This window comes from Gossypium hirsutum, chromosome D10 (assembly GCF_007990345.1).
Source record: "Gossypium hirsutum isolate 1008001.06 chromosome D10, Gossypium_hirsutum_v2.1, whole genome shotgun sequence".
Classification (NCBI taxonomy): domain Eukaryota; kingdom Viridiplantae; phylum Streptophyta; class Magnoliopsida; order Malvales; family Malvaceae; genus Gossypium; species Gossypium hirsutum.
In genome coordinates, this window is record NC_053446.1 from 18,439,130 (window position 1) to 18,456,813 (window position 17,684).

The 17,684-nt window shown below is 36.0% G+C and overlaps 3 protein-coding genes, 1 long non-coding RNA gene and 1 other non-coding gene across 6 annotated transcripts; 2 read left to right on the top strand and 3 right to left on the bottom strand.

Annotated features, from left to right (window-relative positions):
- Positions 1-102: 102 nt before the first annotated feature.
- LOC107914502 (high mobility group B protein 6) lies at positions 103-1,292 on the bottom strand. Its single transcript, XM_016843435.2, has 3 exons — positions 647-1,292; positions 477-548; positions 103-380 (listed from the first exon to the last, which is right to left on the bottom strand). The coding sequence occupies exons 1-3, from the start codon at positions 1,106-1,108 to the stop codon at positions 270-272; spliced, it is 645 nt and encodes a 214-aa protein (XP_016698924.1). The 5' UTR covers positions 1,109-1,292; the 3' UTR covers positions 103-269.
- Positions 1,293-2,125: 833 nt separating this feature from the next.
- TRNAI-AAU (transfer RNA isoleucine (anticodon AAU)) lies at positions 2,126-2,199 on the top strand. The gene has a single exon. It is a non-coding gene; the product is annotated as a tRNA-Ile (tRNA).
- A 76-nt stretch (positions 2,200-2,275) lies between these two features.
- LOC107916138 (uncharacterized) lies at positions 2,276-4,420 on the bottom strand. The gene is made up of 4 exons (XR_005919221.1): positions 4,163-4,420; positions 3,579-3,745; positions 3,279-3,342; positions 2,276-2,676 (listed from the first exon to the last, which is right to left on the bottom strand). It is a non-coding gene; the product is annotated as an uncharacterized lncRNA (long non-coding RNA).
- A 1,425-nt stretch (positions 4,421-5,845) lies between these two features.
- Positions 5,846-9,777, top strand: LOC107914503 (serine/threonine-protein kinase AtPK2/AtPK19). 2 transcript variants are annotated; one of them, XM_016843438.2, is made up of 7 exons: positions 5,846-6,086; positions 6,753-7,686; positions 7,817-7,899; positions 7,978-8,098; positions 8,199-8,372; positions 8,980-9,087; positions 9,374-9,777. In XM_016843438.2, exons 2-7 carry the CDS (start codon positions 7,003-7,005, stop codon positions 9,659-9,661), a joined length of 1,458 nt encoding a protein of 485 aa, XP_016698927.1. In that variant the 5' UTR covers positions 5,846-6,086; positions 6,753-7,002; the 3' UTR covers positions 9,662-9,777. The 2 variants fall into 2 exon arrangements, with proteins under 2 accessions (XP_016698927.1, XP_016698926.1); XM_016843437.2 differs by having other exon boundaries at positions 6,756-7,686.
- A 66-nt stretch (positions 9,778-9,843) lies between these two features.
- Positions 9,844-12,230, bottom strand: LOC107914504 (mannan endo-1,4-beta-mannosidase 6). Its single transcript, XM_016843439.2, has 6 exons — positions 12,024-12,230; positions 11,634-11,919; positions 11,292-11,486; positions 10,998-11,120; positions 10,697-10,908; positions 9,844-10,447 (listed from the first exon to the last, which is right to left on the bottom strand). The coding sequence occupies exons 1-6, from the start codon at positions 12,182-12,184 to the stop codon at positions 10,015-10,017; spliced, it is 1,410 nt and encodes a 469-aa protein (XP_016698928.1). The 5' UTR covers positions 12,185-12,230; the 3' UTR covers positions 9,844-10,014.
- Positions 12,231-17,684: the final 5,454 nt, after the last annotated feature.

Here is a 17,684-nt window from a genome sequence, read left to right on the forward strand (position 1 = left end):
CCGCTTTGGCAAGTTGTTTGTTTATGTGGCTTTATTACCAGGAATGGCTGTGGATTGTGGAGCCCTAACCAAAAGAAAAAAAAAAGGCTAAAAAGCACAATCTTTAAGTCAAACTCAAAGAGGAGCGCCTCTGAATTTGAATTCCCATCAATAATATTAGTTTACATTATAGTATTTCCTTTCAAAATGACAAATAAAAAGAAGTGATGAAAAGCAAAAAGCAAAACCATACAGCTGAGATAGCTTTGATTTGGTTTGGAAGGACATGATTAATCATTATTATTCTCTTCAACAAACTCAGATGAATCTGATGGAGTTGGGCTCTGCAATGTGTTTTCATCCATGGATTCTGCCTCCCATTCTGCAGCAGCTTTTATATCCTGAAAAAGAAGATTGAAAGATATCACATTCTGGGTTTCATGTTTATCGTTTACTCTGTTCAATTGCTAGTTTTAATCAAATTCAAAACAACTTACCGGTGATTGCACTTCATTGTTCTTCCTGCCACCCTGTTGTCTCTCCCTCAGTGACTTTATTGGAGATATCCTCTGTTTCAAAATCAAACCATGAATTTGCAAGGAAAAGAAAAAAAGAGAACTACTTGTTTTGTTAATTTCTTTAAGGCTGCCTTGGTTTAACTAGTTACCATGCAATAAGATTTGAGCTCCTTTAATCTGAACAATCTATCAACCTCGATTTCGAGCTGTTTCTGAAATTGACCTCTGTCCTCCATCTCCTTCAGTTGTGAATCCAAGACAGCTTCCCTCTCTTTCAACATCTTCTCCGTCTTCTCCTTATCCAACCTCAACCGCTCCAGTCTCTTCCTCATGGCACTGAGCTCCTCCGCCAACGACGAATCTAAATCCAACGCCGCCTCCACCTTCTTCTTATTCGTGGGTGTAGCGTAAACGGTCACGGGATGATGATGGTGGTTCAGGTTCTCCTTGTTTGAAACATCGTCCAGGCGGTGCTCTTGCTTGGGCTTTGACTTGACTTGCTTAGTCTTTGAGCCTTCCTTCATCACCACCACGAAATTGACATCGGCGGCAGCTGTATTCTTTGGCTGGAGAGGTTTACGTGCGCTGACATGAATCTCAGGCGTCGCCATTCGTAGAGATTAGGGATTTTGTTTTACGAAAAAATGAAAGCAGCAAATGGGACTATGGGAGTGGTGAGAAAAGGAAAGGGAGAGGAGACAGATAAAAACAAGGAGGGTTTGAATTTGAATAGAAGCAGGCGCTAACGGCTATTACTTTATTTACAAATATAATTAATTGGTAAACTTTACCAATGGTATACAAATTATGTCTGGTTGCTTTTAACTTTAAAAATTTTCAATTTAAGTATTAATGTTTGATTTCGTTCTTGTTTTGGTCACTCATCGTTAAATTGATAATGAAAATTATTTTTCTAATTAGTATAATAACACATTTAACTCTTAATACTTACATATTTTATTTGATCCTAATTCTAAATAATTCAATAGACTTAACCTTCCAGATTTATAAATTCTATTAATTTGATCTTCAAATTTTTTAACTAAAATTTTCAGCTTTTAAAACAGAAACATTCCACATCTATAAATTTGTAAATCCGCTCACCCCCAAAAAAATTCTCCATTAAAACAAATGGTAAGAGGCTCTATATTGGTATCAAAGTAACCTAATAAACCTTTTTTCTTCTTCTAATTTACAATACTGAAACTTAAAATTTTATATATTAATTGTTTTATCACTTAACCTAATAAGTATTCGGTTGATAAGCAATACAAGAGACATCCCCAAGAAAACAAAGGCACCCTTTTATGTCTTGTACAATAAAATATACTTCTATTTTTATTACTTCAGTATTTTTAAAAAGTAAAATAAGTTATTTGAAAGGTGAAATTAGACAGAACCCATGCCTTGATTTGAAATTATTTTCATATTCACCTCTAATTTGAATTTGTTTTTGAAATGAAATCTGAATTTTAAATAAATTGCTGCGCAACAATAAAAAACAAAGAGCGCCTAATTAGATGTATTTGTCTGCCTCTGCCCAACAGAGGGAATGGAATAATAGTAGGATCTGATAACGACAAGAATTCATTCTGTTATATATAGTAATTTGAAAAATTGAAGCAACTGGCCTATTAGCTCAGCTGGTTAGAGCGTCGTGCTAATAACGCGAAGGTCGCAGGTTCGATCCCTGCATGGGCCAACAATTTTGTTTTTTCCTTTTTTCAGAAATCAGAACGTGGATGCACAAATGCATTAAACACCAAATAGCATTAGACGTTTCCCACGATGCCTACAACTTAGGAGTAGTTATTTCTAAAGGTCTCAAAAAGAAGAACAAGTAACAACCAACTCATAGATCAAAACACATAGTCATCATATGGATATGGGATTTTTATACTCTACATATATGGACAACCCGATTCAGTTAGTCAAAGACAACAGAAGCTACATTGTCCCAGCAGTAGAAAAGTTGTACGGATATATTAAGCTTTCTAGCCTGATATTACTGTATTAGCCATAACCTCCAGCACATCCTCAACAAGCAATGCCTAAGTGCTCACCAGGAATCGTATCTGATTATGACAGTGAAATTACAGAACTTGAATGAATGATCGAAAGAATCCAACTCAAGAGATTCAACAGCCCCTGATTTAATGTTGAAAGTATAGCCCCGCACCTAGAAACATATGAAATAATAAGATGATATAAAGCACAATGAAATAAGCAGAGAGCTTCTAGTGCATAAAATATGTAGTCCCCCCTTCCCAATGTTTTGATGTCCTGGAGTTACAACTTTGTATCCCACCTAACAAACATCAGAAATTAAGCTCTCAGATATATATAATCTAAGACATAAAATAAAGAAAAGAAAAAGCAATTCCTAATAACCATAACAAAGGGGAAATTTTGATATCTGATGAGAATTTAGCATATCAACCTCATTCATCCATAAATCAATAAAACCATGGAAAGGGTTTCTAGTGCACAGTCAACAGTTGCAAGCTGGGCTCAGATTGCAACTCACGTCTCTATATCAAGGGACCATGTTCTAAAGCAACTGAAACTTGCAAGCTGAAACAATACAACTCTATTTCAAATGAGCAACTAGTCATGAGAATTTCATAGGATCAAACAGCAGAAATTTTGCAAGAAAGCACAATACCAGGCAAGAAAATTGCAACTTCAACATGGGGCAGAATAATAAACAACTTATACCGATAAAAATGATGAGATGTACATCGAAACAGTTAAATAAGATATTTGTGGAGCAAAACCTACCAGAGTCTCAAGTCCAATCATTCTCTATCACTGTCTCATCTTCAACAAGCCCAACATCACCAACCTTTAAAAGCAAAGAAACGTAGTTACATACTATCTGAAAAAGAAAACTGCTAGTGAAGAATTACAGGGCAGGGAAAGTAAGTTGAAATAATAGTAAAAGCAAGCATAACCCTTGACCTACAGACTCAGGCTCTATTTTGGTTAAAGACAGACTTATAGAGACATCAAACATGAGCCAGAGACTTGATTGTGAATAGCAGTATTTAAATGCAAAATACAAAAAACATAATCTATTACCTTGTCAACATCTTGTCAAAGAAACCTTTCTGATTCCCCAGAAAGCAAGCTTGGCCTCACCTCCACAACCAATACCGACCACGGAAACAACAGCATATGTATTAACAACTTGCACAAATAACCTTGGTTCACTTCTGGTTGTAATTTTTGATACATACTTTTGTTTCCTGAAAAATTGTTAGAACTCAACAAGGCAAATAATAAAAAGCCCCTAAAAATTAAACGAATTGGCGAAAATGCAAATCATGTTCAAGCACAAATTTTCCATATGAAAAAGAAAAAACATACTTTTTGGCATTCCAAACGTTAAAATTTTAACTTCTAATTCCACAGAAAATAGTACTTGCTTTTCTTATAGAAGTTTATTTTTTTGGCTTTATGCTTTATGGGACAAAAATGTGAATGGTAAAAGCAATATTAACAAAGGAACTCAGCAGTAAACTGAGATACTCCTAGAGATGAAATATTGAAGGATATATAATCAACCCCAAGATTCCAAATTGAGCTGAAAATTGGCATTAAAACAATAATAATAACAAGAATGTGAAGAGCAAAGTACTACTACTGACAGAGGTGGTATCTACCCATAATTGAGACACAAAGCCTAAGCTGTAAGCAGATTGGATGCTTATTACTTGCTTTGCCACCATATTTGACCTCTTCATCACTTGCCTCCTTCTCCTCCTCTTGCTTTCCTTTTTAACCAATTGCTCCCCACTTTTGTCACTCCCCTTGTCGTCGTTAATTTTGTCCAAGCCAGTATGCTAATTTTATGAAGATTTGATTTGCTTTCTTAGAGTCAGATTCACATGTACTCTTGAGTATTGCTGTCCATGACTGGGTTGCAGTTCGGGTTTAAAAAATAGTTCAATTAATTATTTCGGACCGGACTTATTTTACCGTTGATAATGTTAATATAAAAATAGAAATGCATTTTTATATTAATATTCATATATTTTTAAAATTAAATATATATTTTGAATTATTTTAATCAAATTTGTCTGAGTTGATTTAAGGCAAGAAACTTTTTATCCTTTAGTTGGGATGATGAGGTCACGTTGACCTTGGAGATTTGAAAGGCTTGTTGCTTGAGGTTTTAGTCAGACGTTGTCTTGCTTGTCTTAAAAAATTTCATATCTTACAAGTTAAAGTAGAAAATAATTATTGTGATAATGTGTCTTTTAAGTAGTTATGTACGAATAAATTATTTTATGAATAATTAAACAAGTGCATTCTTTTTCGATTTTAAATATTGTTGAAATTGTAAGTATTTGATCTAATTAACTCACTCAATAATTATTGGTATCAAATAAATCTCGTGGATTAAGAGTGTTTTTGAATGGACGGTGGCTATAGTGCGGTGAAATTTTTTACCTCATAGTCACGATATCTAATTTTCTGTTGTTGCCTTTAACCTTATAGAAAGTAAACGCATTTATATTTAAAATCACCCGTTTAATATAAAAAGTTTAGGGTTTGTGTGCAGTGTTGTTCAAAATGTATAGTGCCACGGCTAGTGGACTTCGATTCTCTTCTGCTGTTCAATGTTCTTAGGTAGTAGACACTCCTCATTTGACGTGAGATCATTGGTGAATGCTTTCTCACATTTCTTGTGTTGTGTTGGATGAAGATTATAATGGATTGGATGGATGAATTTGTGCATTCTATTTTCACTTGATTATCTCACCATGAGTTTGCAAGTTGGAAGAAAGTTTTTAATTACACACAACTTTCTTTTTCTTTTTAGGAAAAATAAATAAAAACAAAATACCGATATTAAAAGCAACCCAAACCTATTCCAAATATTAAAAAGCAATCCCCAATGCTTGAGAATCTCAATTTGGGATTTTGAAGTAATACTCTCTTTTCCCACATAATAGATGTTGAATACGACTTTCCCAAGATTAACTTTTTTAGTGTTTGTTTTTCCTTTAAATTAACACTCATAAAATATTTTAGATTTTGATTTATTTCAGATCAGAACTCTCAATTATCAATATATCTTTATTTATGTGCTCACATCCATTTATGTTTTTTTGTTATTCTTGTTTTCCTAAAAATTATGGAATTCCTCGAATTTCAAATCGTGGGAGTTGCGTGTAAATTAAAAATATATACATTTCTATAAAATTTTGTATTAAAAAATATGTTGAAATTAATAAAATTTGATCCGTGAAAGCTGGTACATATAAAAGAGTAAACAGAAGGGGGTTTGCGGTGGAATTGGGGTAACACTGACGGCTGCCACCCAAGAAGGAACGCAAAAATTTCGTTATGCCAATCCTAAAGTATATAAATAAAGCATATTCGTGTTTGTATGAACCACTCAGAAGATGCGGAGAGTTGTATTTTATGCAACGCAAGTCTATTTACAGCACATTATTAATATTATAATAAAAACGGCGGCGTCTCCTTGTTTCAACTGTCAACTTAAATTCTTCTATCTATCTATGCTTCCGCTTTGCCTTTGCCCTTCGCCATCCTCTTCCTTCTCCTTCTCTCTCTCAGGTAATTTCTTTTCACGTAAACCTTTTCTCTCTCTTTCCAAATCTTTTTATAATCAATGGCGCTTTTATTTGTTAAGACTTAAGATACATCGTCTTGAATTATTGGATTTCCTTTTTTTTTGAATTTATCAATATTTCGATCGTCAACTACTTGATTTCTCTGCATGCTTTTCTGTTTCTTTAATCTTTATTATCAAGTTTCACTTCATTGATTCATCTTAGATATCTATAACAGAAGTTTTGAGGCCAACGATTTGTTCATTTTTCAGAATTTTAGTTTTCTGGAGAATGGGACAACTCTAAACGTTTTCTCTTTCCATTATTCCTTTTTTTTATTCATCATATTTACGTAAAACGTTAAAAGCAGGGATTTCAAATCGTAAACATTTTCCCGTTTAAGCCCCCCGCCCCCGCCCCCCCAAAAAAGGACTTTTTTAAATGATTTGGCATGCTTCGAAATTCCAACTCTGTTTACATGCCGAGTGTTTTGTTTTGATTTTTTGATCTGGTAATTTTCTTTTCATAAGTCTTGATTTTCGTTTGTCTTTATCATCTTTGTTTCCAACATTTATAATTGAATCAATTGTTTGATAATAAATACTTTTTTATTATTTTGTTGTTGTTGTTGTTGCTGCTAATTTTACGATCTTCTTGTGAATTTGAGTAGCAGATATTGTTGTATGATCTTCATGAGTTCAAGAACCACTGGAGTCTTCATTGTTTCCTGCAAACCAGGAAACAAGAGCAGCTTCTTCTTCTGGCTATTGTTTTGCTTGCTTCCCAAGTTTCTTGGAACTCCTATCGCCTTTATCTTGTTCAAGGCCATTGATAGGAGTCCTGCTGTAGTCATCACTTAGGTGACATTTCAGGGGGGTCATCAATCGTGTTTTTTTCGGCCAATTTGCTTCTTTGGTAACATGGTCTCCTCACAGTTATCTGGTTTGACCAAGGGTCGTACATGTAAACCATTTGATGCTCGGTTACTATTTACTGCAAGCCCACCGGAAGCTGTTTTAACTGACCAGGTTGAAGTAGATTTTTCTGATGTGTTTGGCCCCCTGCCAGTTCAGGTTTCAATAGAAGACAGTGGTGTTGAACCAGAGAATACTGTTTCAGCTGCGGGTGTGACTGAGATTGTTTATGATGATCCAGCTATTGTTTACAGCCGATCGCATTCTTTGCTCGGCCCTTCTTCTCGAGTCAGTCAATCCTTGAAGCTAAGCAAACTCAGTTTTTGCGAGGTAGGCGATTCAGTGGATCTAGTAGAAAGTATTAAGGAAGAAAGTATCAGTGAAGTTGAGGAGCTCTCTGTTGGAGATGATGATGATGATAAGAAGTCCCTTAAAGATGTTAATGGAGATCACATGAAGGTCATCAGCATAGGCATTGAGGATTTTGAGGTTTTGAAGGTGGTTGGGCAAGGTGCATTCGGAAAAGTATATCAGGTAAGGAAAAAGGGCACACCAGAAATTTATGCAATGAAGGTTATGCGGAAAGACAAGATAATGGAGAAGAATCACGCAGAGTACATGAAAGCTGAGAGGGATATTTTAACAAAAGTTGATCACCCTTTCATTGTCCAGCTCAGATATTCATTTCAAGTAATTCTAGCTCTTCAATGAATCTAATCTTTGGAATTTAATTTTAAATGCTTGTAACAGACATCTAAGGAACTAAAATTTTTTAATGCCTTAGAGCTTAGGTTAATGATTCTTATCTGTTCTTTTACAGACCAAGTATAGGTTGTACCTAATTCTGGATTTCATTAATGGCGGGCACCTCTTCTTTCAGCTTCACCATCATGGTCTTTTCAGGTATCATTGTAATCTTTGTCTTTTGTTATTATAACATGGCCAAGAAATGGTTGATTAGTAGTTTTCATTGTTTTTCAGAGAGGATCTGGCTCGTGTCTACGCTGCTGAGATTGTTTCTGCGGTTTCACACCTTCATGCAAATGGCGTAATGCATAGGGATCTTAAACCTGAAAATATTCTTTTGGATGGTGATGGCCATGTATATATTTTCTCCCTCTCTATCATATATATTTATTTGTGCTTGCTGTAACAGGAACATTAACTAAATCTTTATCGTGTATTTTCATTTTTTTGTTTAGGTAATATCGACAGATTTTGGCCTGGCCAAGCAATTTGACGAAAATACAAGATCAAATTCATTATGTGGAACAGTGGAATACATGGCACCAGAAATAATTACGGGGAAGGGCCATGATAAGGCTGCAGACTGGTGGAGTGTTGGTATTTTATTATTTGAAATGCTTACTGGAAAGGTAAGTGCTTTTTAAATAAATATATATATATATTTCTGCTTCCTTCTCTTTGTATCAAATGTCACTTTGTTGAATGTTATAATGCTTACTTTCACTGGTTTACTTACCATTTATTATTTGCTCTTTATGTTCCTTTAGTTTCTTCTACAAATTTTTGGTACACTGGGTTTCTTTTGGGTCCTTAATGTTGACATTAATGAACTTAATCATGATGAATTTTATAAAGAACTGATGGTATAGAGTACACATATATTGCATGTTTCTGATGTTGGTGTTAGATGATGCATGGATCTGTACAACCTAGTGCCTACATTAGAAACTAGATGAACATTTAGATATTTTAGATAAGCGTGTCAAGGTATAAGGATAGTGATTTCTTTGGTTGACTGCTGAAGCTAAACTTATTGTGAAAGTTGGTAGCCAATGACTTTGTAACATCTATGTATGACCTCTTAGGCCTTTATATGGGATTGCAAGTCTCTAAAGAACATATCTCAACAACATAAAAAATATATGTTTAAACATTTTTAGGTGCATCTTGTGAGCTTTCTTGTGACGGCAGTTGTGGGAATTAAACATTAACTTCTGGTGCTTTCTGTTCTTGCAGCCTCCTTTTACTGGTGGAAACAGAGACAAAATTCAGCAAAAGATTGTTAAGGAGAGGATGAAGCTGCCCAAATTCCTTTCTAGTGAAGCACATTCTCTGTTGAAAGGGGTAAATATTCAAAGCCTTAATTTATGTTTTGGTTCTTGAGTCTCAAAAGTTATTTGCATCTTTCTGGTTTAATTCATGATTATAAACCAGGTTGTTGGAATCTCCTTCCATAAAAAATTCACATAGCATGGAATGAATGTTCATATCCGGTCTAGATCTTTCCCTTCTATTTTATGATTCAAGATGAAACTTGAATGGCTGATCCTTGCTAACCCTTATTTTGGTAACAGGCGATTTTTTTTTTAGGAACTGATTATTATTGATAATTGGTTTTCTTCTGTTTTAGCTGCTGCATAAAGATGCTTGTAAGCGCCTTGGAAATGGACCTGGTGGAAGCGAGGAAATAAAGCGATGCAAATGGTTCAAGTCAATCAACTGGAGGAAACTAGAGGCAAGGGAAATTCAACCCAGTTTCCGTCCCGAAATTGCTGGGAAGCATTGCATTGCCAACTTTGACAAACGATGGACTGACATGCCGTTGACGTTTTCTCCAGCGTCTAGCCCAAAGACCAATGCAAACCCTTTCACGGATTTCAATTACATAAGGCCAGCTGCAACCCTTCTATCAGAGTAGTTCCTTACGTTAGCTTGAAGGCTCAACGCTCAGCATTGTACTGGAATCATGATGTTAACTTCACTTCAAGTATTTCCTTAATGATCATTTTAGTTGTACTCCGATGGTTATTTTAATTAATAGTTATTATACATGAGCATTTTCAAAGTTGATTTGAAATAGCTGGCAATAGAGTTTGCAGGTGAAGGAACTAAGTAGTGTGATTAGCTGATATAATCTGATAATCATGTTGTGCCACCACACTTAACAAATATATTACAACTCCACAAATATCTTATTTCTTGTTTTCTATTTCGTTTCTCATTTAGCATGTATAATAGCAGCTTCCGAGTTCCCTTTGCCGATAAATAGTTTTACAGATCATCATGGTAGAGGAATGTCTCCAAAGAATTTTTCTTCCTGCAACCCCAACGGCATTTCCAAGAACACCTGGAGTTAAAGATTGCGACTCTAGTAGAATGAAGGGATATTAGGTTTGATGTTGAAGGAGACTTTCCAAGGACAATTGCATAGCCGTCATCCATGTAGTCTGTCCCATCAGGGAATAGCTGCCATAAGAGGCTCCCAGCTCCGCTCCCTCCTTTCTTTGTTGAGTTCAAGAGTGTCTTGTACACTGTGCTGATAAGAGTGTCTCGGTATGATGAGTTGTAGCCAGGGTCTTTTCTCGATACTCCAAACTCGGAAAATATAACAGGCATTCCTAGGTATTTCTCAGCATCTTCTATGTGAGCCTCCATCCATGATTTTGTGAATTCGAGATGAGCATCAGATATAGTTGGCGAAATCCTTCACAAATCATTTAAATAATCTATTAAGAAGTCGCTATACATATAATATGGAGAAGAGTGGACAAATGAGCAAAATCACAAAAGTATATATTATGATTAACAGAAGAAAAGTGAGACAGACATGCGTATGCTGGAGTTTTTTAATATGTCATCAATGTTAACATGCCTGTTGAATTTGCATGTCTGTATTAATTTATAGCAAGTATAAAATGTTCACTGTACTTCCAGAACAGGTGATAAATTTTACCAGGAATCAGCATAAATGTGAACAGATGCGAAATCAACGCCAAGTGCCTGATGGTTTCTTATAAAGTCTGTTCCAACTTGAGTTGCATATGAATTTGGGTTGAACTGAGTCCTTGCAGGTGCTGAGGGTCCGTAAAATCCTTCTAGTCCGATTTCAACCATGTGCTTTGCATCAAGGCTCTTCACGTATGCTGCCATTTCCGCTATCCATGACTAGAACACAATAGTATAGAGGCTTAATATATGATCATATACAAAGCTAATTTCATTTGTCACTACTTTTTACCCAAAAAAGGCCAAACCTGCAATGTATCCCCAGAGGGATCTGAGGTGCATCGAGGTTCATTCATCAGTTCCCAAGCAAATATTGTAGGGTCATTCTTGTAAGTTATGTTTGTGAACGTATTGACTCTATTTAGCACTGCCTACATTGCCAAAAAATTAACAGAGAAACAGAAATGTAATTGCTTAAGTAGGAGTTCGTAACATGCAGATACAATATGCATGCAATGAGATGCACTGTGTCAAACCATTGAGAATGTATATCAGCAAATTGAACAAACAAAACTGTTAAAATATAGTTGAAAAGAACTTACCTTAACATGGGACTTGTAGTAACTTCTAAGTGTTGGATGAGAGAAGAACTCGTCATCCGAAGTCAAGTTGAGGCCGGACGCATTCCCCCACTTAACATATTGTGCCTTACCACCATATGCATCCCAGTTATTAACCAATGACAGTATGAGCCTGATCTTGTATTTCTTTGCCTCACTCACCACAAAATCCAATGCCTGCATTAATTTCCAAAGGAAAGTATTAATTATCTGATTATGATGAATGCCATTGCCATATGCCGCTAGTTCAAAGCTGACATTTTGTGGTGAAAAACTTGGTAACAATTTGGACAGCAATACCAACATTCAGAGTGAAATTAGTACCTTAAATACTTCCTCATCATAAACCGAAGGAGACTTTTGAAGAGCTCGCCATTGGCCATCGTTGAAAGCCCAAGTCCTGCATACAGTTAGTCCTACTGAAGATGCTTGTTGAAACAATTCAGAGACCTTTCCTCTTGTAGATTGATCAGCTGCGAATACCATCAGCCAGTAGGTATTGAATCCGTTGACATAGAAAGGTTGACCATTAACAACAAACTGGTTCCCTTTGGCCTGCACCATTTGCCAGTCATCATCATCATCTCCCACCTCTTCCACATCATACATCCTGAACACAAAGAACCATGAATACATTAGATGTGAGTGTTCAAACTTGAACAATATTAGGAGATTCCTAAGAAAAAAAAATTGTATGCTATCGAGATTGTTTACCCTTGTGTTGTGGTAAAATGTGGTGAATGATCGAGGAAATCCTCCACCGTGGTTTCAATCTGCTCTTCCCCTTGAAAACCATGGACATTGGTCCCCAAATCTTCAAAGAAAACCATGAAAAAGACCAAGGAAAGAATGAAGCATCTCTTGCAAGTATCCATGGCAGTGAAAACTAACCCAAAAGCCGCATTTTGAATCTTCCGAGGATGACATATTTATACACGTGGCTTGTGCTACAATGTCCACGACCACCCAAACATACTAATTAATGCACTAATACTCATTTACAAATCTGAAATTGTGAAACAAGAAGAGTATGGAAGGGGGAATGATATCTCTAGCTTTGAAGCCAAGAAAAATATTGTTGCTTTGGAAATGCATTCAGCCATTGCCTTCCCTATATGATATGCAGATAGTGTAAGATCATAGGCTGATATGGAAGCCACTAGAAACTGATTTTGAGGATAAGTTTGAGCTAGGATATCTAAAATTTGCAAGGACATGGGATAGAGCTTAAAATTTGTGACTCCCAAGTTAAGTTATTGAATTGGGTCCAACCAGACTTTTGAGGGTTGAGAGACCGACAAGGATTAGTTGAGATGTGAATGTCATGGGATTGCATTTCTTGGGGTACAATCGAATGAACTATCGTGTCCATCAATAAAACTAGAACTTCACAATATAAAGCAAGCAATAGAGAAAGAAATTGGCACTCACTGTGTCTGCAAATATGAAAAAGTAAAGAGTCTTCAGCATCTGATAAATTATAAGAAGAGAAGAGAAGAATCCAATCGGTTTGCTGGTTCAAGTGACTGCAGGTATGGAATTTAGTCTACCGTTGCCTTTCAAATTCGCTTTCGGAGCAAAAGCATTTTTGGCACTACAAATAAACAACGTACAAAAAAAGAGAGTTGATTTTCACACTATCTCTGTCGAAACCGTTTTTTGAAAACAAAAATTTTAGTTGTCGACTTTAAAAATAAAACTAGAGTCGCCACCGATCCTTTATTAAGGTGTGATCGGCTCACCTTAAAAATTATTTTGGTCTACGAATTTGAGAAAATGAGTTCGGGAGTCAGTTACGCACGAGGAAGGGTTAGCACCCTCGTAACGCCCAAAATCGGTACCAAATTGATCATTTAATACCTTAGTGTCGAAGGTTAAAAAGATTTTAAAATCAACTCATATGATGAAATTTGAAAAAGGATAATCAATTGTTCAAGTCATGTAAAGAAATCGAGTCCCAATACGTTAGGGTACAATTTCTCATAATCCCCGAACTTTGAATATCACTCCTATTTTATGTGAAAATCTTCATTTTGAGAAAGTAACATGCCACACCCAATGCGTTAGGACACAACAAGTTAAGTTCCCAAAAATGATTTTTTATATTCATGCATTTTGAATAAAGAATATCCTCGGTTATCTAGGATTAGCAAAGAAAATCGGAACCCAATACGTTAGGCTCAATTTTCTCAAAAATCCCAAACCTTGAAATTACTTTTATTCAAAAAAAAAACTTTTAAATCAAGAAAATAATTTTGATGTATTGTCGAAACCAAAATGTATTTCTCAAAAGGGAAGTTAAAAGTTAGTGTATAATATGAGACAAAAACTTTAACTTAAAGCATATATGAATAAATGTTTACAAATACATTTATATACAAGTACAATATACAAGTGAATTTGCAAACATGTGTACGCATATATCTAACACACATATACAAGAATACACGTAAAAAGAAGGAATGGAGTATATCAATCAAAATCTAATAAAAATGCATGTATGTATTTGAAAAATCGTGGAAATAAAATAAAGAATAAAAGCATGCACATGTATTTACAGAATATGTATATATATATTTATAAAACAAATAAAAGAATAAAAAAATGTATTTAGATTTATACAGATATATAAATTATTAAATATATAAAAGAATATGAAAATATGTATACAAAAAAATGTATGTATATAGGTATATATATATGTACGTAATAATTATGAAAATAAGGAAAAAAAATTAAAGTATGTATATGTGTATATATTTACAAAATAAAAAATGTATAAGTATGTATTGGAAAATCGTGAAAATACGTATATGCATATATATAAAGTATAAAGTTTTAAAAAAAATTAGGAAAGTAAAATAAAAAAATATAAAAAAAGGTATATATGTATAAAATATAACGTATGTGAAGGTTAAAAAACATATATAAAAAAAAAATTTTAAAACGCATGAATGAAAATGTATGCATGGCTTAAGAACACCTATATATTATATAAAGAAATATGTATATGTATACTATATAAAAATGCATGTATAAGTTTAGAAATAATTATAAAAAATGATAGTAAATAATATGATAATAATAAATAATGGTACAATGATAATAGCATAAAAAAAATAATTGAAAAAATGGACTCAATTGAACTAAACGGAAAAAAAGTGGGGCAGATTTGAAATAAATTAAAAAAAGACCAACTTGAATGCGCAAGCAATAATGGAGGACCAAAAGGGAAATTATTCCCACCTTCCAAAACGCTGCGCATCTAAGGTCCAAATTGAAACAAAAGTAAAATATGCGGCTAAATTTAAAACAAGTAAAAAAATTAATTGAAGCGAATTGCAAAAGGGAGGGACCGAACGAAAAATTTCCCCATTTGGCCAGAACGCGTGGATCCTCCCCTCCGGGTCGGGTCACCGCGCGGGCCAAGTCCTAGGCAAAACGGCGTCGTTTCGCAGTTTCAATAAAACCAACTTTTTATTTAAAAAAAATTTATAACCTATTTTAAAACAAAAATGCTGCCCCCACTTTTGCTTTCTGCTGGGGTTTCATACCCAGGCCGCACCACCGCCGTCTTATCACCCTCCACCGCGACTCCGCGTAATCGAAGACCGGAGGGGTGCCAAATCTGGCTTTTTAAACCCTTCTTAACAGCTTTCGAAGGCCAAGGTAAGTCTCCTTCCCTTTATTCTTTTTATTTTTCGCAATATAGAACCAAAACAGAAAAAGAACAGGAAAATCTAAAAAAAACAATCCAATGATCACCTTTTTTAAAGAATAAATAATCGATTTCCTCTCCCACCTTTTTTTTCTCTTTACAGATGTTCAATCGGTTTATATAACCGAAATAAAGGAAAAATAAAATCTAAACGAAAATCACTATTTCCTATTATTGTTGCGCTGTTATTTTTTGTTATTTCCTTCTTTCTCGTTGTTGTTTAATTGATGTTTGTTGCTGCAGATTTGTGCGCGACGTGCGCAGGGGAGAGTCATGCTGCGACATTCGCGGCGGCGAGGGTGAGGCTGCTGTTGGGATGTGCAGCTAATTGCTTAGGGTTTCTATTTTGGTGGTTTGGGTAATTGTTTGGGTAATTAGGCTTAAGTGGGTATTAGGCTGTTAATTGGTTTGGGCCCGGGCATATTTGGGCTTGTACAGCTGCCCCTCTTTGCTCGTTATCGTGCAACGGGAACAGAGCAAAGACTAAAGAGCCCAATTGTGCCCGGTCTTACTATGCCTCGACTTCTTCGGTGCTTTTCTTCTTCGAGTAGCCTCATTCCTTCCTACTGCATCTTCAGAGGTATAGGAACCAGTGCTTCGATCCACTCCACTGCAACGTCAGGGAGATAGGATTCGTACCTTGTGGCTTCTCAAAAGAACAAAATTTGCTATTTCTAGTCTACTCCACTGCAACTTCAGGGAGATAAGACTTGTAGCTTCAGTTTGTTCTACTACAACTTAAGGATAAATCTGACGCGATCTGCTCTACTGCAATTTCAGATAGATGATATCTGTGGTTTTAATCCACTCCATTACAACTTCAAGGAGATAGGATTAGTTACTTCTGTCTGCTCCACTGCAATGTCAGGGAAGTAAGATCCGCCGTTGTGGCTTCAATCTTTTTAATTGCAATGTTAGGAAAACTAGATCCGCCGTCGTAGCTTCAATCTATTCCATTGCACTGTTAAGGAAGTAAGATCCGCCGTTTTGGCTTCAATCTTTTTAATTGCAATATTAGGGAAACCAGATCCGCCGTCGTAGCTTCAATCTGTTCTACTGCATTGCTAAGGAAGTAAGATCCGCCGTTGTGACTTTAATCCTTTTGATTGCAATATCAGGGAAACCAGATCTGCCGTCATAGCTTCAATTTGTTCCACTGCACTGCTAAGGAAGTAAGATCCGCCGTTGTGACTTCAATATTTTTGATTGCAATATCAGGGAAACCAGATCCGCCGTCGTAGCTTCAATCTGTTCCACTACACTGCTAAGGAAGTAAGATCCGCTGTTGTGGCTTTAATCTTTTTAATTGCAATATTAGGGAAACCAGATCTGCCGTCGTAGCTTCAATTTGTTCCACTGCACTGCTAAGGAAGTAGAATTACTGCTTCAATGTACTCCACTGTAACCACAGGGAGGTAAAATCTGCCATCTTCGATCTGCTCCACTACTGCTTAGGGAGATAAGATCTGTTATCTTTAATCTATTCCACTGCTGCCCAGTGAGATAGAATTATTGGCTTCAATGTACTCTACTGTAACCTTAGGGAGGTAAAATCCACCATATTTGATCTGCTCTTCTACTGCTTAGGGAGATAAGATCTGTTCTTCAATCTATTCCGCTGCTGCCCAGGAAAGTAGAATTACTGGCTTCAATGTACTCCACTGCAACTTCAGGGAGGTAAAATCCGCCATCTTCGATCTGCTCCACTACTGCTTAGGGAGATAAGATCTGTTATCTTTAATCTATTCCACTGCTGCCCAGGGAGATAGAATTATTGGCTTCAATGTACTCCACTGTAACCTCAGGGAGGTAAAATCCACCATCTTTGATCTGCTCCTCTACTGCTTAGGGAGATAAGATCTGTTCTTCAATCTATTCCGCTGCTGCCCAGGGAAGTAGAATTACTGGCTTCAATGTACTCCACTGCAACTTCAGGGAGGTAAAATCTGCCATATTCGATCTGCTCCACTACTGCTTAGGGAGGCAAGATCTGAAATCTTCAATCTATTCTGCTGCTGCCCAGGGAAGTAAAATTACCGGCTTCAATGTACTCCACGGTAACCACAGGGAGGTAAAATCTGCCATCTTTGACCTGCTCCACTACTGCTTAGGGAGACAAGATCTGAAATCTTCAATCTATTCCGCTGCTGCCTAGGGAAGTAGAATTACCGGCTTCAATATACTCCACGGCAATCACAGGAAGGTAAAATCTGCCATCTTTGATCTGCTCCACTACTGCTTAGAGAGACAAGATCTGCTATCTTCAACCTGCTCCCCTGTCTCCGAGGGAGGCGAGGTTGGTGTCTTCGATCTACTTCACTGTCGATGTAGGAAGGTAAGATTTGTTATCATCACTGATCTGTTCTCTAGGGAACATGACCTGTATAATGAACTTTATGAACCTAATTATGCCTAGTGATTAGGATGTCATGATCAGAATGAATCAAATGCTCCTAACTAGACATGTATGAATGACATTTGAATGAATGCAGAATGTCATGAAAATGATATTTTAACGCTTGGGTTATTATTACTCCAAGTTTATTAAGGTTTCATCACTAATGTGTTATAACATCTTCTTGCTCAGTTGGCATCTCCAAAGAAACACTTGACCGGATTGCCCCAACTGTAAACTTCCAAGTTTGATCTACTGGGAT